This window comes from Leptosomus discolor, chromosome 1 (genome assembly GCF_034619465.1).
Source record: "Leptosomus discolor isolate bLepDis1 chromosome 1, bLepDis1.hap2, whole genome shotgun sequence".
Lineage (NCBI taxonomy): Eukaryota > Metazoa > Chordata > Aves > Leptosomiformes > Leptosomidae > Leptosomus > Leptosomus discolor.
The window spans coordinates 68,386,874-68,410,987 of record NC_141391.1 but is presented as its reverse complement, the minus strand read 5'-3'; the positions used below and the strand labels follow the sequence as shown (position 1 = coordinate 68,410,987).

General features: G+C 42.7%; 1 protein-coding gene across 1 annotated transcript in view; it reads left to right on the top strand.

Annotated features, from left to right (window-relative positions):
* SH3RF3 (SH3 domain containing ring finger 3) overlaps positions 1 to 24,114 on the top strand; it is a 252,299-nt gene that overhangs the window by 150,881 nt on the left and 77,304 nt on the right. Inside the window, exons 2-3 of the mRNA XM_086482122.1 lie at positions 9,623 to 9,898; positions 16,778 to 16,873. Of these exons, the coding sequence (XP_086338248.1) occupies positions 9,623 to 9,898; positions 16,778 to 16,873 (372 nt within the window). The remainder of the gene's footprint in view (positions 1 to 9,622; positions 9,899 to 16,777; positions 16,874 to 24,114) is intronic.

Genomic DNA, 24,114 nt, shown 5'->3' with positions numbered 1-24,114 from the left:
ACAAGGCAACCTTAAATATATAACTGCCATAGTGCCTTGAATATAAGGTTTTGTTTGTTTCTCAATAGCCTCAAGGGAGCTCCTATTTGTTTTATAGCGTATCTCTATTCATGGCTCTGGCAGGCTAAATGCAGCCAACTTTGCCTTCTTTACCCCTTGAACTGCTCAAGTAGCAAATTGCAGTGAGATTGCCCATTTAAGTTGCAGCAGATGTTTTTTTCTGTTATTTGTTTTCTTCTGTTCACCCACCACCAACTCTTCAAGCCCTCACTCAGGGCGTGCTTGGTGGCCCTTGCCTTTGCAAGGCAGTCAGTCGAGATCTAGTTTTGTCTGGTGGTTTCTTGTGAAGCCACATTGCATACTTGGGTTAGAAGTCCTCTCAGCTATTGTTTGGATCTTTTTGTGGACCAGCTTCTGCTCTGAAATGCCTGTGTGCAGCAGCCAGTCCTTTCACCAGGACCCCTGCACAGGATTATAAGGGTAAAATTTGGCCCTTAAGATCCAGTGACTGCCTGAAAGGAGAAGGACAGATTCTCAGAGCATACCTAGGCTTTGTGAGGGCTATGCCCAGCACATGAGACATCACTAAATATTTTCCTTGGTAGAGTCTGCCAGCCATTCATCTTTGTTTCAGAGGAGATTACTTGTCAGATAAAGCTGTATATTGTATAGGAATTTTCTATACATCCACGCCGCTTCATCAAGATTAACTGGATTAAAGCAGTTTAACAGAAACCAGAATTTGACCTACAATGCCAGCAGTGTGTTGGCAGTACCACGTATTAAAGAGAGAAAGTCTGGAGGCTTTTGGGTTTTGCAGGACATGAGGGACTTTGTACTGACACAGTTAAACAGCTGGCTGGTGTTACCCACTGATTCTCTGGGCAGTGATAGCTGTGAATTCACTACTAGAAATCCAACTTGACCCTGAAAATCACATGTTGTTTAATAGGAGTGCATGTAGTTTGAGAATACCTCGCTTTAAATGATGTGTTACTAGGAAAAAGACATCTTTGCGTGTGTAAATATTGATAAATACTGAGTGATGGGCTGAAGCAGCATGAGGTGTGCAGAAGGTGAGGAGATTGGATGAGCTCAACATGGGACAGCCCTGCATTCAAGATTTTAAACTTCCTAAGAGAAATGGTGTTGGACTGTAAAACTGAGCTCTTATTTTGGTAAAGTGCACAATCCCAAACATACCTATGTGACAAGCTGTGTAGTGGAAAGCCTGCTGTTTCTTTCTCAGTTGTGCCTCACACATCAATTGCATTTGCCAAGGTAAAGTTTGAAACAGACTTTAATCTTAGTGTGTACAAAGATGGACCTTATTAGGTAAAATGCAAGTTGGGCCTGTTTGCCATATAAATAGCAAAATAACCTTGGGAGATGCTGTTCTCTTTAAAGAGCAGCTTGTGCTCTATTCACCCATTGCTGAAGAAGATTAGCAGCATCCTTTTCTGTTCTGGGAAGGTGAACGTCATTGTTCCCCGTTCTTTGGGGAGCACCGCCAATGCGCTAGAATGATGCTGTGCCTGATCGCCTTCATTTTGTCTCCGTCTGCTGAGCAATTCCTGTGCTATCTTCATACTGATTGCAAAAGTCACTTCTGGAAATGGCAGACAGGCTCTTAAGCTGTTTGGGTACTTCCTCTTCATGTATAAAGAACACCTCTTGGGAATGTGTAGCGATGTTCCCAAGACCTTCCAGCACCTCAAAACAGTTTGGGAGAAGTATTTCACCTCCTGCTCCACGTAGGAGCCGTGCACAGCTCAAGTGCGTACTGTTTGCACGTGTCCTCAGGTGTCACAAGGACTGCAGCCCTCCGCAGCACCATCAGCCAGAATCAGGGCCTAACCATTGTGACCAAGTCCTTAGTTAAATAAAACAGCAGAGCTTTAATTAAGAAGTTTTAGTTTTATTGTGATTAATTGCTACTTACATGGCACTATAAATAAGCATGACACTGTCCAGGGTATGTAGAGGATTATGTTCGGTTTTCATTCTTTGTGGTGCTGTTCTTTTTGTTTTATTCTCAAAGTTGATTTCAAAAAAGGTTGCACCTGCAAACTGTGATTTTTCAGGCTTCTACTGATAGTTCACACAGAGCTGACTAATATCTGGTTTTGTCTCTGCTACTTTGTGCAAAATTAAATTCTCTTTGATTAATTTTCCTATTATTAGCTTAATGTGAAAGCAAATGCTGCAGTGTCACCATTGTGATCTGTCAGGCCAGGTGACCCGGGAGCGACAGTGCTTCTGAATGGCTGTGCGTAAGACAAACCATCTTACACAGAAGACAAACCACTTTTTAAGAGCTTTTGCTGTGAGATATAATGATGATTTATGATCTGTCATCCTGAAAGTTCCTCCTGAGGACAGAAGCCACTAAAAACTCTGCAGGCCACAGATCTTACAGTGGTATACATTTGTCATAACTGCGCTGGCTAAAGTTTGCCCCAGCCCCTTATTTCTTCAGCTCATTGCATGTAGAAGTGCTCTCTCTTGCTTCCTAGGGCTGACTAAAAAAGGGATGTGTTTTAAGCACCGCTATTGTTTTAAGTGAAATGTGTTGCTCTTGGAAGATGTTAAACTGAGAGCGACTGTAGCAGTTTGGATGGCAAGGAGCAATTAGGCAGTGTACAGCCCCTGCTGCCCTTCATGTCGTGGCCCTTGCCAAGCCCGGCAGACATGGCTGTCAGCACCACCGCCACTGAGTTGCTGGTTGTGCTTACCACTGACCGCTCTGAACACCAGACTGCCTTCCCCTTTTCCATCCCAAAGGGAGCCGAGCAGGCATTTCCCACTCATGATTTAAGTCACCCCCAGCTGATTTGAATGGGTGTTTCTGATGCCAAGATCCAGGTACTAGTAACAGGGAGCAGCCCCTCTCCTCAGCAGTCCTGCTGATGGATGTTCTACCACACAATCCCTGTCCTCTCCAGCACAGCTGCTAAGATTTCTGTGAAGCTGTTACGGATGGCAGGAAACCATATGCTGAAGTTTTGCCCAGCCTGCTCGTGGGGAGCTTCCTACCAGTTGGAAGACGTAAATGCAGTCCCATGTGTTGCCACCAAATCTTTGCTTGCATAGACTGGGAGATTGAGAGTAATGTACGATGCTTCAGAGTAATGAAGCAAAAAATTAACAATATGTGTTTTAATTATTATTTACGCTCTATAGTAACAGTTCGTGTCTAATTATAGTTTACCACTGAAATGTGCATGCTTTGCATTACTTTTCCCTTTCTGTGTCTTTTCTTCTTTCTTGGCTTTTGATTTGCTTTGGATATTTACATTTGATAGTTCTTCAGGAAAGAGATAAATGTGTATTCATTCATTCAGAGGAACAGACTCTTCAGATATGTATTTGGAGGATGGGGGATATCGAGATGTTGGAGAAATTTGAAGAACTGCAACAAGAAACGTGCCAGTGTGCTTTGCTAAAATGACTTAAGTACAGTCTTAAAAAAAAATTACTGTCCCTGGTAGTGCTCTTATGAGGCTGTTCCAGCTGCGTGTTCTGAGGCTGTTTGGCTTCATCTCTTCCTGCTTTGCCTCTAGCTCTGACTGTGAACAAGACCCATGAAGCAGAAGGAAGGAGGAGTTAAACACTCCTCACCTTTTGCATTTCCCTGATTCTTTCATCCCCGTGAAGCAGGGATCAGGTGAGAGTGCTGCCCCATGGGATGGGCAGTATCACACCTGCCTCTCGTGGGGGGATCCCCATGTGCAGGGGAAGCCCTTGCAGCAAAGAAGCTGAAGTTTCCCTTCTTTGCACAGTTGAGCTGCACAAGGCAAGACCTTGGGCAAGGGAAATTACCCTTGAGCATTAACGTGACTTTCACATGGCAGAAAAACAATGTTCTGCTCTACTGTTGCAGACAGGAGTTTTAGCTGGACCCTCAAGAGATTTCTTAGGTTTCAGGAATCTGAACACAAGCTTAGTTTGAGAGAAGGATTGGATCATAGCATTTCTGTCTGGGTTTAGTAGCTGGAGGCCTTCCCCCTGTCTATTTTATTTTTTATTTCTTATATAATGCAATGTATCGGTGTCAAGGAATGGTCTTGCACTTTCCTTCTGGGTGTTTGTGAACTGGCAAATCTGACCAGCCTCTCTGATGATTTTGCACATGGGGCTTTGATGCTGTCTTAGGTGTACACCCTCCCTAGTTGTGTATAGACACAGAAACTGAAGGCACACTCACCTTAGACATCTAAGCCAAGCTTTTATTTTCCTTTCCCAAATAGTGTGAAGTAGGAAAAGGATGTTTTGTATACACCCACACTGTATTTTGGGCAAGCGTCAGACCTTTTTCTAAGTAGTGACCTCCTTCATCAAGTATCACCCACAGAAGCTGGCAGGCTTTGACCCATGTTGGAGCTTGCATTGCTTTTGAGCATATTGAGAAATGTGTCTTTTCTGTAACTTTTGAAAACTTAAGACCTCTACTCTACCTCTGCAGCTCACACTCTATAAAGCTTTCTCCTGGGAGAATTTATTGGAAGCAAGCATGTTTGGGTTTTTCTCCCCTCCTTTTGTTCTTCAGGATACATAACGAAAAATTCTCTAGCGTTGCCACTTAATTGCTTCATGGCTGTTGTTTGTCAATTTGCCAGCAGGTTTCTGCTTAACTGCTGCCGTTTGACATTGCTGAAACACAAATGCAGAATGATTGAGTTGCCAACGTATCATTGAGTCTTCTGCAAGGGGGGTTTTCAGCATATTAACGCTTCAGGCTTTTACATCAGTATTGATTGCTGAAATAGAAAAGAAACCTTTGGCAGTATTCAGCGTTGTGCCAACGTGCATTTACTGGCAGGAAAAAGAAACTGGCTGTTACCATTGACTGTGACTTCATCCCTTCCTTCCTTCCTTCCTTTCTTTCTTACATTCTTTATTTCTGTACACACCCACACAGAATTTTGAAGTTTAATACACATCATAGCTGAATTCTAGTTAACCTAACAATAAATCAACAGGGCAAATCAATTTCTTGATACAGCCAGATGCAGAGGCCATTTAATTTTGCAGCCACCTGCGTTATGCCCAACCAGATTTCTGGCAGCTGAGGAAGGGGGGTGATGGCAGGAATCCCTCAGAGCAGGAGCGCAGGTCAAGAGCTGACTTGGAGGGAGATTGTGGGGCAGTGGTCTCCACCGAGCTCTTTGCAGGGCAGCCCGGTTGCCCCCCCATCTGTCCCAGGGTGCAGGGGTGGCCATTGCGGAGCCAGGCGCCATGGGGAGAGGAGCAGCACGATGCTGCTGGGGCCAGGCTGGGAAAGGGAGTTTCCCTCCTGGGACATAGTTTTGCAGAAGACCCCAAAATGGGGCCCCCGTGGCTGAGAAGGGGCTTTGGCTGAGGAACAGGGGATGAAGTGGATTGTGAGGGGGTAGCGCAGTGGCTCAGTGGTGTCCACTGGCTGTTGCTGCAGTGGTGCCCAGGTGCAGGAACAGCAGAGGAGGGGTAAAGGGTGTTTGCTCTGCTGAAGCAGGGAGCAAGAGGAAGGTGTAAGTGCTTCTGCTTTTGCTGGAGGAACATCTCTATGTGCTTATCACTGCCCTCCACCAAAACCGTTGCCTGCCTCAGCTTTTGTTGAGTCTGATCCCTTAGATGACACTTTGCAGACTGTTTTAGAGTAGAAGGTTTTGTAAGAAAGACCACCTCGGCATGCTGAAGATGATGATGTCTGACTGAAATGCTGTTGTGTGAAAGAAAGAGCTGAGAGAAAATAGGACAGGGCATGGGGCAGAGAATTTGAACAGAAAACGGGAAGGGCACGCTCCCCAGCAGGGCTTGGGGGGTTTGCATGTGAGTTGGAAATCTGTCCTGGCCGATTCCCTTCCCATTGAAGTAAAGAAAAGGGGGGTGATTAGGCCAGAATTCCACTGCACAAAGATTAAAGAGGGAAATAATGATAGCATTGTAGAAAGATTTCTGAGAATCACCTAACTGTTGATGGGGAGTGACATTACAGCCAGCAAACAGCACCAGTGATTTTTCTTCTATTTGTGAAATATGCTTAATGCTCCCTCCTTTTGGGTATAGTTAAGAGGAGCTTTCTGAATCTCACTTGCTTCTCACTTATGAATTAACCAAAAGTAGGAACAATAATGGGAAACTTCCCAGAATCTGCTTGTTAGGGACCAGGATTCATTAATATAATCTGTCCACTGAATGTCCACTGAAAGCTGGACATCTTGGGCAGAAAATACCAGCAAGGAAGCTTCAAGAGATTATTTTGGTTTTGTTTTGGTTTTTTGTAATAGTGATATTGAATTTCTCTCTTTGGTCAATTGGAGAGACACTTAGAGCTTTAGAACAGGAAAAGCAGCTTTGTTTGAAAAGGGTTAGAGGACTCCATTATTTCTGTACCTGGGCCTGGGCCACAGTAAACGCAAGCTTTACCTGGGATGCTTAAATGAAAATGAGTACTTCTGGCCTTACAGAAAGGCTAGGAAATGTCTCAATTACAGCAATTTTTCAATAGGAGGGTGTATTTTCCATTAAAAAACACATTTGTTTTTAAAAATGCCTCTACAGACTTTTTTAACCAAAAAGCTGCGGCTCAAAATTAGAAAAGCTGTAGCTGATAATTAAAACATTTTATTTCGGAAGCACCTTCCCACTGGCAGTTGTAGTTTAAGTACCTTATGTGCAGATCTTCTCTGTGTGGGACAGTCCCCAGATGACATGGTCCATCCCATGAAAGTGAAGAAGAACGCAAGACCTAAACTGCAAGTTCCTTGGGATGCCACATTAGGGTCTCCAAATAAAACAATGCCAGATTTCAAATGAAATTTTTTGTCTTGCCGTTTGTTTGTTTTGCTTAAAAGTATTCATTTTCATTAGGTGAAGGTATAAATAGGCACCTGAATCATCTTCTAGCCAGCTCAACTGGTTAGCAATAAAAGACCAGCATGTGTTGAATAAGAATTTCATTGATGATGTGTGAGACTGAATAAAATAAAGTTTCTTGTTCTGTAGCTCTGAAGGCTGTTGACTTTTTACACAGTAAAATGAGGCTTGGGAAGAGCAAGTGGTTAAAAAGTAAAGAAAGTGATCTGACCTTCAATTGCCACAAAGATCTTGGGAATAGTAAGGCCCCATCTAGGGTAAGTGATACAGAGCGTGCTTGCCAGGCGTGTGCCTGGATCAGCAGTGGTTCAGTGCACACCTGGCAGAAGTCTTTCTCAGTGTTTGATAAATTGTCTTCTCCCAGCATGAGTTAAAGTAATGAATCTTTTATTTCTAAATTACTACAAGGCTCTGTATTCTTTCAGCTTAACATTTTTTTTTTCTAATTTCAAATAGGTAATGCAATCTATTCCTTACCTAAGGAGTTTGGTGGTATCATATGCTTAATCTCTCAAATGGTGGGGAGTGGGGCAAAGCTTTGGTGTCAAGGGAAATAACCTGGTAGAGAGAAAAATATCAGTAGGATACTGCGGCAGAGACTGTTTGATGCATGCTTTGTTAGCTGGCTGTTGATTTTCTTATCCAGTTTTTTGTTATGTTTGAAGGTGCTTCCAAAATACCGATTTTTAACTAGGTACCTTCATTCGGATACAGCAAAATCCAAAAGAATACAGAGAAAAAAAAAAAAGAGGAACTGTAAATTGGTAATGAGAAAACCAAGACCTGGGGACACATCTGAATGAAATTAAATCCCCATCCAGACTACGCGGATAGCGCTCTGTAGAGCTGTGCATGTTTGACTGCCTCCTTCACTGTGTGGCGTAGGCAAGGAGATCTCTTGCACATTCTTTCCAAGACCTGCACAGCTACTAAAGCCCTTCCTAATAAAATGAGTAAGTTAACGCCTGTGTGTGAAGGTGCACTCAAGAAACTTACTTTCTGAGCGGCGTGGTATCTGCCTGCTGGAGCGACCATCTGGCACCCAGAGGCAGCCAGAGGCGGCTGCACTGGCAGGCAGCGCGACGGCGGGCTGGTGCTTCTCCTCCTTCTGCTGAAAGATGCAGGTGTAAGAGCATAAAACCTGCCCTACCAGAGCAGGTCCATTTAACCCACCCGTCGGGATCAAAAAATGCCTCTGCTTGTTGCTTTAATGAATACTGTAAAAAGTCACCCCAGCATCTCATTTTCTGGCTGGGGTGGGGAAATGCAGTGTTTCTGTTGGGCCACTCCACTTTCTCCCTGCAGAAAGGATCCACGTGCTGTTCTTATGCACAGGAATGTCATCCAGAAGTACAGCCATAAGAAACACCTGGGGCAATACCACTGTGTTTTATTAAACACACCTTTACTTTTTCATTGCCCCTGTAGGGCACCCCATTGACAACCGGTGTACAGAGCAGGGAACAGACGACTCATGGACATATATATGTGCAGAAAACAATGTCATTTTTATGACTACATCTCCAAAAAAAAAAAGACTCTTGTGAAAGGTTGATTTTACAGGACCCCTTTAACATCCCCTGTGGTATATGCTGCTACACATTTGCGCTGAGGCTTGCAAGCTGACTCTTATCTAAAGCTAAATAAAATTAAAAATGGCATAGGATAATACAGCAATCCACCTTTTCTCTTCTGGTATGGGTTAAAGAGCTATTATAGGGACAACGCAGCACGCATCTGTGTCCAACACAGTTAACCCCTGCTCTGTGGGATTCAGCAAGAAGGGGAGCAAGTGTCCAGGGCGTGCAAGTACAAGGGCTCCATAAACTAATACTTCCTCCAAAAAATTGCCCATGCAGTCGCAGCCTGGATGAGACAATCTTGCACCAGGCCAAAGTGGACTCTGGGAAGAATTCTTCACAATCATGTAATTTCCATCAAATAGGTTTCTCTTTTCTATCACACCAAGCTATTAACTTTTTTAGGCTTTTTTTCTCTTGTGCTGTGACTTTTTTTAAAGTTTGTTTCTTTCTCTTAATGAGAGTGAAAGCCTTAGAGCTGTTTTTAGTTCTAAAAGAAAGATTTGAGGCATTTGCCTATTCCACTTTTCCACAGGGACATTAATTCATAAGCAACAAAGAATATTATAACTGTTTACAGTAGCCCTCAGTGAACAGCATGAGACTTGGGGATTTTAAAAGAAGTAAGAGTATTTGGTTACAGAATCAAAAGCTAAACTAAAAGCTTCAAACTCAAAAATGTTTGGAGCTGCTCAAACAAACACAATGAAATATTTTCAACTTGCCAACTTTTAGAACCATGTGAATCTTCAAGCTTGTTTTGTTTTGTTTATCTTCTGAGCCTCAGAAACCAAAGCAACCCTGAAGGTCAAAATGTCTAATATTTTACCTTTAGACGTGTCGAGTTTCCCTTGTTTAAACACCATAGTCCTACTTACGTACAATATTTTGCAAATTAACAGATGCTGCTTGATGGTGTAAGAGGTACCGTGGGTTCCAGCTGAGCTTGAAGAGAACTGCAGTGCCTCCTCTGATGTAACACACTTGCCTTCTCAGTCTTTCTGTCATGTGCATCCTAGTTTTCCTGTAAGATCCAGGGTATAGTGTTATGTAGCAGTCAGCTGCAGTCGTTGGGGTAATTTGGTCAGGGGTGATCAGTTTGCTTCGAGCTGAAAGTGACTTTAAGAAGGAAAATGGTGCTGGCTCGACTTTACTTAAAGATGTTGTACATTTTCTTTCCCCAGAGTGTTTCTCAGCTTCCCTATGGCAAAGCCCTCTACACGTATGAGGGAAAAGAGCCTGGTGACCTCAAGTTTAACAAAGGGGACATCATCATACTGCGGCGGAAGGTGGACGAGAACTGGTACCACGGGGAGCTCAATGGGAACCACGGCTTCTTCCCCGCCAGCTACATCCAGTGTATCAAGCCCCTCCCGCAAGCTCCACCTCAGGGCAAAGCACTTTATGACTTTGAAATAAAGGATAAAGATCAAGACAAGGATTGCCTGACCTTCACCAAGGTAGGGGAATAGTTGGTTTTTTTGAAAAAGAAAGTTTAGACAGCAGCTTCTGTAGGGACTGGTGGGATTCAGTCTGGAGCACAGTGGTGCTGGGACCGCTGGGACATCTGCCTGGCCTCCCTGGGAGGCCTGAGCTCTGCCCAGGGACCCCCTGCCCTCCTTTTGTTTCTTGCAACTGGTTTCTTGTATGAGAAAATGAGTCCTTGAGCTCAGGCAGACTAGTGGGGACAGACTGACGGGCCTGAATTTCCTTTAAGTGGGATGTCCTCTCATGTAACATGCTGAAGGACATTGACTTCTCCTGACTTGTAAATCCTCCCATTTTGTCTAAAGGAGAAGCCAGTGAGATAGCTCACACCATGTACAACAAGGTTGGTATAGAGCCACCGAAACTCAACAAGAACTGGCCACACATTTTCTGAGAACATTTTTCTGTCTAAAAGCGTACATATCATCTGCATTGAAATATTCTGCAAGAACGACTCAATTTCAGAAAATAACTAATGGAAATGTGTCTTTTAATCTTTCTTACTGAATCAGATGTTCCAGTGTTTTAAATTGCCACTCAGCTTTAAAATGTATATTGTATCATACCATATACTAATTAGCAGATGAAATACACTATCCTCATATATCACAGTTTTTCCTATTTTAAGAACATAAAGATATTAAACCCCAGACTTTTAAAAAACAATCTTTGTTTTTTTTAAAACCAAAATGGTTAATAAATTGCAATTGGAATGAGAGAAAACTGAGATATTGTAATTTCCTTTGGATTTAAAATGTCACATTTTCCCTTTCTCCCCCACCTACCCACCTGCTTTCTGTCTCCCCCTCCCCTCCCTAGCAATTTGTGTTGACCTTAGATGGGCTTCATGGATATCAAGAAACCCACAGTAAAATAAAGCATATTCCCTAATGTTAATTTATGGCACTGAATGCCATGGAGAACCTGTTCATTGTCATTTTCTGTTTTATTTCAGCTGTCTGTGGTTGTTATAGTATCACATAAAGTAATAACAGTTATGCTGGAAATGAATATGAAATAGATGGTAAAAATATCCTTCACCAGGATTTTACTGACCTCCTCCTTTGAGGCTACTTATTACAGCTGAATGAATTATTTGCAGCATATAATTTTCTCACCGAATGTAACATCTTTTTCACTTGTGCAACGTTTCTCAGCAGAACGCAATTTCCTAGAACGTGTACTTTCTCATATTTATTTAACAAAAGACTTGTAAGCACTTTTACTCCATAGCAAGTGAAGTGTTTGATTGCAAACACTGCAAACCCTGTGACTACGCAGCACTCCTGGAGCTGCGAATCTCTGTGAGAAAGTGGGTTGTTTAGTGAGAAGTAGCAGCCATGCACTAACTGAAAGTTAGCCAGAAGTTACCTTTGAGATCCTATCAGTAAATATATATTTGCTGATGCGTTGTTTTCCTTGCTGCTTGCCCAGAGGTACAATGGTGACTTTTCTGAGAAGCAATCTTCCTTGTCCGCTTAAGGTGTTCATTGTTTGCTTGACCTAAGAAACTAAATAGGTATGGTAGGTGGCTGTAGCTGGTTTTGTTGGAGCAGGTCCTTTCCTAGACGTGTTTGTATTTAATATATTTGGTGCCATATATTAGTATACCTCCTTTACAATAACTGCCTTTGTATACTGATAGTTCTCATTTTCTTGGCTCATATGGAGCATTTTTCTGCTGTGTAGCTCTACTCTCAAGCCCTCAATTTTCTTTTTTTCACTGCTTATGTTACTGTCTGCATCCTTTTATCCCTGATGACTGTGTTTCCCCTAAGGGGGTTTGGTTTCTCTTCTACTGCTGTTTTCTTCTTTAGCTCCTTCCACTACACGCACTGTCACGTTGTAACTGTTTTTATGTCTTGCCTATTGTTCTCCCTGACAGTGAATAATCTATTTTTCATCTCAGGACTTACCATCATGTTTTCATCAGTTTTCTCAATGCTAATTTTAGCTGTCACCTGTGCTGACGAAGGTTCCTGTTTAGCCCAGATTTTAGATCATCTGCTGATGCAGTCAGTTCCTCTGCACAGAGTCATGAGCACTGCATTGCTGTAGATGTGATTTGTCACTCGGAGCAATATTCATCATTTGAATGTCTCAGTTTGCATCTGAAGATGCTGGACCTGATCTCAATTTATGCTATTTGTTCTTTCCTCAGGTAGAGGAGTTGCACTGGCATACTGTTTATACAAACTAGTATAACCTGTCTGTGTCTTGCAACTCATTTAGCACTACCAGATATTTGTAATTGGATTTTACTTATAAACATATAATAAAGAAGAGTTTTCCTCTGAAGTGAAACTCCAATAAGAGAAATAAAGCACCTTCTCTATGATGTTTTGTTGCTCTTTTGCTGGACTTTGCTTTTCCCCATCCCCTTTGTTACCATGCAGTCAGAATATCTGTCGATTGAGTGAAAGAAAACAAAGGAAGGATATTTGGGGTTTCCTCTTACTCGTTTTTTTTTGGTTTGTTTTTGTCTTGGTTTTTTTTTTCAAAATTAACGTGTCCTGTTGCTCCAGAGGTGGATTGCAAGGAAATGAAGTCTGCCTTACGCTGATCATCATGAGCAGAGCTGCAGAGGGCTTCTGCCATTTACCCATTTTCATCTCCTGTAGACACAACACTCTCCAGATAAAAGGCCAAAGATAAATCAAATAATAAATAATTTTGTATGTGTGAGTATAAAACTGGAAAGGACAGAGAAACCTCTGTCTTGTGTATCCGGTGCGACAAACAAATCTCCAACCTGTCATTCTCTTACACCGTGTGGACTGCTCCCCCTAGTAGCTGTCTATTGGGTCCTGCCTCTGTCCCCTCCTCTGCAGTGGCTACACGAAGATAAGACATCCCAGGTCTGCACCTTAACGTATTTTCCCTCAGTGTTTGGCAGCGAGCAGCCAAACTAGGCAATTAGCAGTTATTTTTCTCTCTGTAACAACTGGTTCCAGCCTTGTGTCAGCTTCAGAAGCGTTACTCCAGCAGCTTACTCCAGCATTACTCCAGAAGTGTTACTCCAGCAGCTTCAGAAGCGTTACTCTGGATGTTCACTAGCGTGGTTGCAATCGGTGTGTGGCCTACAGAGTCCCACTGTCTGCCCTTGGGATATACTTATTTAACTCAGCTGTCTAATGTCTCCTTATGTGATACCCCAGTATGTGCCTGGGCTCCTGCTGTCTCTGTTTTAAAAAATAACCCATCGTCCCTTGGGCTACACGTTCTCTGGTACAAGTCATGCTCAAGAGGACTCTGCTCTCTCCTATAGCATTAATAATTGCATTATTGTCTGTGCACTAGCTCCGTGCTTAGACTGAGTCCAAATTCATCCCACAGTTTTGTTTTGGTGTTGGACCACACTTTGCACGCATGAGTTCACATGGTCCTTTGAAGGCTCAGTGGTAGTTGAGTCTCTAACCTGTCAAAGTAGCATCAACTGTTTGCCATGCTTTATTGTACATCACATTTTTAATCACATTGGCTATTTCCTTCAATTTCCAACACTTTCATTCTCAGCCCGCAGCGGTGTTTAACAAATGTTGTGCTGATCTTGGAGCCGTCATGTCCAATACTGGTTTCTAGCTGCGGAGTGGCATCCCAGACCCTTAGTGCTCAATTCCAGCAGCGTTTGCTGTTCTCAGAGGGACCGTCCCGGCGGTAGCTGTCGACTGGGATTCTCGCGCCAGCTGGCAAGCGTTGTCGTTGGGCACACTGAGCACCACGCGGTGCCATCCTGCCATCGCTGAGATCTCCCCAGTGCCTTAGATGGAGTTGTTATCTCTGCAGAATAGCAGGCGCATCTGCTTTGTATTGCTTTGTTAATGGCCGTTAATGACTAGAGTAAAAACCAGGCTGTGAATCATGACTGTTATCGGACACAATTTTGTGCTGTTTTCTCAGCAAAAGGGTTCATTTCTCCATCAATCAGATTGCCTTTTCAGTGATTTATCTTTGACTCCCTTTCTGATAATGATTATAAACTGAAACTGCAGGTCCCACGTGCCTGTCGCAAGGCTTCCCAGTCCTGATGAATAGAGAGAGAGACTTGAGCAAGTAGGAGAGAGCAAATAATTAAAGACTTTAGCAACAGGCATAAAAAGAGCACGAGGTATCTTTGTCAAACTACAGTGGATACCATTGGCTTTTGAAATGAGATTTGAGGCTTGGATTCCTTTATGCTGCCTGGAAATCAATTTAGTACATGTCAAATAGTGAAGTTCAGAAAGTTGAAGTGGTATGCCAAGAGATCTGTGGCTCTTTACTATTCATGATCCTTTTGGGAACCTTTCTAGGAATTTATAAGTAGCTCAGCTATCCAACTAATTTAAGGTACTAAAATAGTTCATGTTGAAACTTTCACCAGCCCAGTGTATAGAATGATGTCGTGGGCTGTGAATTCAAAGCAACTTTCTATTAATAAAGAATTTCAAAAGATGTTTTGGGATTTTCTGTAATTCCTGGAGATTTTCAACACCCTTCTAAAAGCTAATTCTGTAATGGAAAGCATTCTAGAGGATTTGCACATTGCTTTCCCATAAAGATACACATTTTGAATGTTGGCATATCTTGGGATGTGCAGCTATCTGATTTTCTCATATATATGACCCGATTTGGCAGCTAGACCTGGAGAGCCAAACTAAGATCAGTATACGGAAAGGCTTCCAGATTTCATAGGTATGTAGAAAGTAAAGTTAGAAGGGATTTTCAAAGGTTACTTGTTCCCTGCCCCATCTTCAAACAGGATCAATGCAGGGTAAAACTTTCCTGCCAGGTGTCTGTCCAACTTGCTCCATGGAGGGGATTGCGTGATGCCTCTAACAAAATATAGTTGAGTGCTTCTGGGGTTTTACAGTTTAAAAGTTTTTTTATTAATTTGTTTTCTTATGTGTGTCTATATATGCAAATATATATATACACACACATACATTTAAACATGCATACACATATGTATGCATATACACACCTAAGATTATATATGTATACATAAAGATATAGTGAAAGTGTAGACCCATCACCTTTTGGGTTTTTTAAAAGTCTTTTAAGAAAATAGCTGAACAAATATAGAAAGTAGGAACACTCATAGCAGGTTCTTGAAGTGATGCGTTCTTTTCTTTTCCTCATTTACCCCCTTTACCTAGATTCGAAATTTATGATAATCGGTCTTTTGTAAGAGCATGTGGAAATTTTGCAGGGATGTATTACTGTCAGCTCTTTACAAAGATCAAAAATGGTCTATGCGACAGGGCTTTGGAAGGGAATGCTATCTGTTTCTTCAGGAAATTAAATGCACAAATTCTTTTTGCATCCTTCCAGCTGTAATAAATAGCTGAAGGACTCAGTCTGTGGCTGTTTCTCGGAGCTTACCCCTAATGGATCATTCAGATGAATAATTCAAAGGAAACATTTAAAATATTTCGAAGTGCATGTTTCAAAACGCACATGTTCAAAAACTGCAAAGTACATCATCTCACATCACATCCCTGTTCTGGTCATTTTCTATCCACATAAATCCATGGTCTGAACATCCTGGATCAGGAATTTGTGGGTTTTTTTCCTATGTGAGAAGTATCTGCAAAAAAACAGCTTCACTTGCCTGACCAGTTAACATGGATAGCGTGTTACATGGAGGGCAATAAGCCATATGTAGCTTTTATTTTCCTGGAGTGAATGGTGGAAATAAAGTGAGAACAGCAGGGAACTCTGTCTCAGCTTTCTGGAGGAAGATGTTTTCTTCTTTTCTACAAAATTTTTGCACAGAAACTGGGGAAGATTGGATGCCGTGAGAAAATGAATGGCACCTCAGCAAGCTTCACTTCACAGCTTCTCTCAGCCCACTCCTCTGGCCGTAGGAGATCTGAGCATGCAGTTGGTGCCCTGCAGAGAGGGCTGCCTTCTGCAGGCTTTGTAACAAGCTGAGCTGGTTCAAGGCTGGGTTTAGTAGGACAACCCCAGCAGACAGATGTGGTAGCAGAAATCCATTTACAAGTTGAGCAGCTCAAAGTGGGAAACTCAGGGTTTGGTTCTAGTCACCTGAGCTTCTGTAATGACTCACATGTTCTGGGTTTTAACTCTATCAAGAGAAACTTTGAGCCGTATGAATCTTATTTGCACTTTGCTTAATCTCCTGTTTTATAAGGATGAAAAAATTCAGCTGAAATTTTTGTAAGATACCTTAGATTAAATACAATATTAAAATGCTGTTGGTTTAAGAAAACAAACTTGTATCTAAACTGAAACTGATCCAACCGTTGAATGCAGCTTGGTTTTTATTACATTATCCTTGGCTTTTTACCTGCTTTGCACTTTAACCTCCTAAATTTTTTTTCAAAAAGAAAAACTGACATTCAGTGCCTCAACAGTGTAGCCTCATTGCTGAGCACCTTGTGCTATACCTTATGCTTCTTGCTGGAATTGTTTCCAGGATTACCTGTGCTCTACTGGTACTTCCCTTTGAATTGTCTTCTGGAGCAGCCAAGCACCACAATGGGCTCTCGGGTGCACAGGGGCAGCTCATGCTAGAGAGTTTTCTCCTTTGGGTTAGAGGCAACCTCCTGGGTCAAACATTCTCTCTGTCCCTGCAATGAAGCCAGGAGATACCTGTTTGAACCCACTGTGCCCAGGTCCTTAGAGCTGCTGGCAGCTGGCATGAGATGCGTTGGTCTGCAGGGTGCTTCCACGCCTGGGTGGGATGGTGGGCCAGGGATGCTGCTGGCCCAGGATTCAGGCAACATTTTAACCTGGATATGGGCTCCTCTGCATATCTCTTCCTAAACTGTCATGTGGGTAACTAAAAACTGGCATCTTTCTTCAGAAAACATCTGATCATGTATTTTGTGTATCTCTGATTTTAGGATGAAATTTTGACAGTCATCAGGAGGGTAGATGACAACTGGGCAGAAGGAATGCTGGGTGACAAGATTGGCATTTTCCCTATCCTCTATGTTGAGGTAAGTTCATAACAGGTGGTGGTGGGTGCTGGCCTTGACATCTCGTAGGATTTTTTGTGCTCACAAGGTCAGGATAACCTTGAAAATTCTTAAATGAGAACGACAAATTATACCAGAATAACTGAAAAGGGAATATTTTGGTTGCTGTCACCTAAGGCACTGTGAGGATACACTCAATTCAGTTTAAAGTGGCCAGCAGAGTGTATGCCCTGAACTACTATTGAAGGCTTCCCATGTAGTGTTTCTGGTGTAATCCCCACAATATGTAGGGAAAATAGGGGAGGATGATTGCAGTCAGGGTATCTTGCACGTGCCTGAGGAGATGTGGGTCCTGCTGGCAAGTAGAGAGCAGCGGTGCAGGCTCAGCCATGTCCTGAAAGCACAGGCCTTCGGAGGGGTGCTGTGGGTGTCCCCTGCCCCAGCAGGAGCTTGGGCATCTCCACCCATGTACCCAAAGTCTCTCATTCCCTGTGCGCCAGACCCATCTTTGTCCTGAGCACTTTCCTGTGGTCATTTCCGTGGAAGGATTATTTCAGAGTAAATGCTGAGACTCCACATGCTCCAAACAGACCCGTTGTGCCACCCCTTCTCACTGCTGCATGCCCTCTTTCTGGTGCCTGTCCAGCTGAGTGCCGTTTGGAAGAAGAGCTGCAGCCAGCAGTGGTGGCCTGTGGTGACCCTGCTGGAACAGCTTTGTTGTCCAGGTGCCAGGTAATGCCTTTGAAGAGCTTTCCTCCTTCATGGGTGAACCAGAGGTGCAAAGAGCGGATGGGCACCACACATGTATGCATTTTTTTGAGGTGCTGCCACTCTGCAGCCGGTACTTGGAGCAATACCACCCTGACTCTGCTCCCATGCATAGGCTGGTGCTACTCTCTGGAGTGAAGCGTCTCTTGTGCCCACAGCAGAGCCCACCCTATTGTGCGTGGCTCTGATGTCTGCCTCCAAAATTACTTCTCCAGATTTCTTAGTTAATGATTTGAGACAAAATAGAGATAATTAGTGCCTGACTACCTAATTATTAACTCCGACAATGACCAATTTGGAATAAACCATCATTAATATACATTGCGTTCCCACAGTCGACAAGAACAATAATATTAAAACCAGAATGTGTAGGAGCCGTTATTGGGAAACCAGCTGCTTCATGTAAGTTAATGACTAGTTTTTTTCTTTTCTGAATGTGCAAGACATTTTCAGTTTGTTGTGATTAAATAAGAAAGCTTGGTTTCTCCCAGTTTTCATCCTTTTACTCTTCTCTTTCTTGACCCGAGTGCAATGTTACTTTCCTGAGCTTTACTGTAGAAAGAGTGAATTGGGGACCTCTGCGCAGCCAGCCACCATTGCACCCCACCACCTTTCCCCAGCTCTAGTTTCACCTGCAGGCTCTAAGTGCTTGCGCTGCCTATGCACTGTACAACATCCTGATCCCTCTCCCACCCCTAGGTATCTGTTCTCCTTAATTACTGTTCTCACAGGGTGAAGGGCTCGAAGCCTCAGAGGAGCAGCCCATTGGGAACATATGCAATGGTGTCTCGCTGAAGTTCTCCAAGCACTAGCACGTCCTGGGTGGCCATGGAGGAGCAGGAGGTAGTGCTGTGTAGAGTCAGAACAGCAGTGCTGGAAGTTTCTAAAGAGGTGCAAACAGCCAGGTAGCCAGCACCAGAGAACACATGGAGAAATGTGTGTGTGCATACACATTCATACACAGACACACATGTATGTGAAATAGATACAATTATATACACTTATGCATATATTTATATATATACACACGTATATTTTATCTGTATAAATTTGAAATCTGAAGGCTTAAAAGGCCCTTTCAAATGAGATACTTGGGTGATGTGGCATAATATTTGTGCCGTGGTTTGTAAAGCCGAAGGGGAATGATCCTCTAGACAGAAACATCAGCCACCTATTTCATCCTCATCCTGGTGGATAGAGGCCTTGTTCTGAATATGGGATAATCTCATGCAGCTATTGGAGTTACACAATTATGTTGCTGTTGCCAGCTTCAGATGTTACTTTACATTAAAAATTAAGAGGAATCAGCAGACCAAATCCCAAAGAAGTTTTGAAAATCTCAATGACAGTGTTTATAAAATAAATCCATTAAACAAGTAGTACTTGAATCTGAAAACACTCTGTGTGTCTATCCAAGTCCATTAAGTGGTTTTCAAAATCTTGGCAAAATGTGCAGAATAAGCAAAACTTAATTCTCATGTTAGCCTTCCACTTGTGTGAGCCGATTGGCCAAAGTGCGTGGGATTTCACATGGCATCTGAAGCCCTGAACTCTGGATGGAGTGAATTCCAGCCTGGAGCCCATCTCTAATGGCAGACTTTAATGTCCCCAGCTGCTCCCACGGCCCCAGCAAGAGCTCTTATGCTGGCTATAGCAGCCAGAGCATTATAAAACAAGTGTGCCACTTCAAGGATCTTAGAGCTGAGCGTGCCAGAGCTACAAACGGGGGACATAATCCTTGTTGTAGCCCCCACTTCGGTAAGACTTCATCCTGGCAATGTGCTGCCCAACTGCTCACATGCATGCTTGCAAGAAAGGCTTTTGCAAGTACTCTGTTACGAAGCATTTGCATGCATAAGCCTCAGCAGGGTGGGAAGGAGGGGTGTACCACAGCCCCACTGGGATCTGCGAATTCCTCATTAGGACCCCACTGGCCTCCCAGCACCATGGGAGCTGGCCCATGTAAAAGCCTGCAGTGTCTCCCTAGGCTCCTTCATCTTCTCTCCACCCTGTTCTTACTGAATTTGAGAGTGGCCCACTTCCGTAAGGGAAACCTGGGAGGGCAACTTTTAGAGACAGACTGTGGTGTCACAAAGCAGTGGCACAAAAAACTGGCCAAAGACATCAAAATCAGGATGCCATCCAGAGGGACCTGGATAAGCTTGGGAAGTGGGCTCATGCGAACCTCATGAGGTTCAACAAGGCCAAGTGCAAGGTCCTGCACCTGGGTCAGGGCAACCCCTGGTATCAATACAGGCTGGGGGATAAAGGGATTGAGAGCAGCCCTGCCGAGAAGGACCTGGGAGTGTAGGTAGGTGAAAAGCTGGACCTGAGCCAGCAGTGTGCACTCACAGCCCAGAAGGCAAACTGTATCCTGGGCTGCATCAAAAGAAGCATGGCCAGAAAGTCGATGGAAGGGATTCTGCCCCTCTACTCCACTCTGGTGAGACCCACCTGGTGTGCTGCGTTCAGCTCTGGGGCCCCCAGCATAAGAAAGACATGGACCCATTGGAGTGGGTCCACAAGATGATCAGGGGGCTGGAGCACCTCCCCTGTGAGGACAGGCTGAGAGAGTTGGGGTTGTTCAGCCTGGAGAAGAGGAGGCTCCAGGGAGACCTTATAGCGGCCTCCCAGTGCTTAAAGGGGACCTGCAGGAAAGGTGGGGAGGGACCTTTTAGCAGGGCCTGCTGTGATAGGGCAAGGGATAATGGTTTTAAACTAAAAGGTGATTGTATAGCCATGTAAGTGTAGCATGGCATGGATTTTATGCTTTATTCTCTACAAGTGTCCAGCAAGGGTGCTTTCATGCCTGCTGTGTCTGACAGCTCTCTGCAGAGACGCTTTTTCCTGCCTCTGTAGTGTCATCTCTGTCCCAACCTCAGAGAAGCTACAATCATATAAGGAATAAATATTTGCAGCTCACAACAATGACTTTTACAGAATGAGTCACACATAGTATGTTCTGTCAGGGAGAGTTTGCAATTTTTATTTTTTTTTTTTAATTTTGTTGCTGTCCTTTGTCTCCAGTAGAAGTCATTTTGGCTGATAATTTATGTTTTAATTTGTCTACAGAAAAACACAACATAATCAAATTTATTCTCAAGGTGCCTTCTGTCCTGAAATAAACATCTTATTAATAATCTGTATGGTTTGAAGTCATGTTCTTGCTGGGAGGAGTTTTGGACCTGTAAGGAATTCAAAGTCCTAACTAAATTTCTTCTATTTTACTGTCTTCAAATAGCTCCTTCATTCTTAATAACTGCTGTTATTATCTCTGTTTGGAAGTTGCAAGTGTTGTGCTGCTATGTGTAAAATTGAGAATAACGAAGAATAAAGTGTATCCTGATAGACTGAAGTGTCTGGGAATGAAATCTGAGAGCAACAGTGTGCCGAGTGTTTGAAGCGACACATCCTGCTCAGAGGGGCAGGAACTAGAAATTCAAAAAGCTGAGCTTTTAGACCAAAATTTCTGACTACAGCCGCCAGTGCAAAGAAGTATTGACCGAGATCAAGAAGCCTTACAAATCAGTGGTAGAGCAAGGCAATTATGTCAAGCGCTACTGTGACTGTAATATCAGCAAATTACAATTGATGAAGTGCCAGCCCATTGTTATAATGTTTTATGGCAGCAGGGGCACTGAAAGCTGTGATTAAGTAATATTAGGAGTTTTAAAATTCTTTTTACAGAGCAATGAAGCAGGGTAATGGGGATCTTCTCCTGTTCTTCACAGTCAAAAAGAGAAAAAGGTGGAAAGGAGGTCTAGGAGAAAGAGGGAGGAGGAGAATGGGCAGAGCTGATGGTTTCAGTGCCCTGCAGCATAGATCCACAAGACTCCCCAGAGACCCATGGGAAAAAAATTTTGGAAGTGAGTGTTTAAAAAAAGTTCAGTCAAAAGCAAAAAGAAATAAAATAAAAGCCAAAGCCAAATGCATTTCTTAAAGAAAACAATGATTTTTTGTTCCAAAATTAGCTTTGCAGAGCATAGCACCACATTTAATGATTTTGTGCTGTACCACTGGGTCGACCAATCATCCTAAACCAGCTTAACCCGTACAGGGGAACCTGAGCACATTTACCAGGATCCCAGCTGTGGTCATTAAATAGTGTGACAAAGACCCATCTACCAGCTGAATTTGTCCTTAACTGTATAACTATGTATTTTGCTGAGGGTAACCTTTCATTAGCCTGCAGATGAATGCAAATGGTTGAGGGGTGGAGTTGTGTGTATGGGGTGTTCAATTAATCTGAAGACTTGGAGATTTCCAGAAGATGCAGGGAACCACTCTGAAAAGAGCAAAGCCTTTTCCATAGCCCAGCCTATAGACCTGCTTAACTTTGGGATGCTTCAACCTTTTCCTGGTGGTGTGTGGCCCCAGTCTCACATTCAGTCTGGATGGCAGATTTTATACTTTTTTTTTTCTATATGCAGATTCCCATCTCAGCCATTTCTAGATAACCTGGTGTCCCCAGTGGCAGTCATCACAGTTATATTCTTGAAAACTCAGATGTGTGTGTGTGTGGATTTCTAGCACTAATAGATGTTTTGACCATTTTCAACAACATCAACAAATAGTTGTTGCCCTGTCCACTTCTTGTCTATGTTTTCTCTCTCATCAGTCTGTTTGGTTCCTTCCTTCAGCTGCAGGACAGATGGGTCCCTATGAGACGCTCATAATGAGTTCAGCCTTGATGCCTGACCCATCGTTTGTATATGCGTGGTCTCTGTGGCAGCATACTCTGCACCTTTCAGAGTATCTTTTGCAAAATCCTTCCAAAAACAAAAGGAGCATCAGACAGTCATTAGATAGTAGCATTTGTTTGGTACCCGTTCCAAAAAAAATAACATACAATTTCTGGTTTTAAGGACTGTCAAAATGGTTCGTTTTAGCCTTGCTAGTATCATTTAGTGCTAATAAAAATGGAGGCTTTTGAAAGGTGGGTAGAAGGAAACTAATGTAGATGATTTTAGAAAAGCTAACTTACTAAATCTCAAAGGAGCAAATTCATCCCAGTAGTAAGGAGATGTAACATTAATGAGTTAAGAATTATACCCATTAACATCAGAATTGATTTTTTTCTGTTCTCTTTCCTTTTGTGTATCAGATGAAAATGGAATAAGAACCTTGTAAAGCTGACAATAATGTAACCTCTAAGAGGTGTTCAGCTAATTTCTGTTGAAAAGCTTTATTGATAGGCCTTTTCAAATTTCGTAATTACACTGTTTTAAGACTTTCATTCCTGCATCTTCATAGTCACTAAAAAGTTGGTCCTACTTGTTTTCCTCTTGCATAGAATATTGTAGAATATTCAAAGATACTTTTTTGGTATCAGATTTCTACGTGACTGGATTACAAAATATAGATCACACGTTTCACATTCAAACTGAAACATGCAGAATTTGTGCTGTAGGCTGTAAGAAGGACCTCGGTAAGAACCTATACACCTACTACTGCTTTCACATCACTTACTGATTTAAAGTACTGTTACACACACACAAAATAAAATAAAGAACTTCAAGTAACTATGATGTCAGTCAGGAAAACTAAGAGTGTTAGCAGTCAGAAGGGAGAAGATTAAACATACAATATATAATAAAGTATAATAGTATATGTAAGTTATATATATACACATTATTTTTAATGTGACCCATCTTTTCTGCATAACTAGTCAATTTCTTGTTTTCCCTTTTGCTTATATAAATAAACAAGAACCTTTTGCGCTTTGATTTAATGTCCTATGTAAAATGTAAATTAGCATGACTTTGGGCAAAAAAAATATTTTTTTTAAATTTTGAGTAATTTCTTGTAACTTTCCTGTTAATTTCTAGCATCCTTCATGAGGCAGTCATTCATGCAGATTCTGTAAGACTTTCCTCCATCTTCAGGATACAAAACTGAGCTGCATTGTCACCTTCTGACTTAAATGTCAGGTTTCCCCTAGTTAGATTAGCTAAGCTCCTCAGCTCCACAGGCCTTATCTAGTCACCCAGTCCACTCAGGCTATGCCTGGACAAGTCAATGCAGGATTGCTTTCTGATTTCTTCGCCTGGGAGCATGTTCCTCTAAACTTCATCTCAGGTGGGTGCCACAGAGCAGAAACATGCATACCAAGATAGGTGGGACTGCTGTGACATGTGAGTCATCCTCCAGCCCAGACAATCATGAGACCTGCAGTGAGAGTCAGCACGTAAATTTAGACATAGCCATAGGATGTGAAAATTTGCCTTTTGAGAATCGACAGTTTTATTACAGGTCTTTTCTTGCGCGTCCTCCTGCCTACTTTCACATGAATGAACCCATAATTAAGTTTTTGGATTTATATGCTATGACCAATCTTTCTATTAATCAAAACCACGTCCAAATTGTTATCACCTCTTACTGTTTCAGGGACTGTTGAGCCAGAAGTTGGCCAGCTGTCGCATTCAGAAATATCTTTCCCACCCACCCCCCATGATGAGTAACATCTGAAATTCCTAGATTTTATTTTGTAAAAA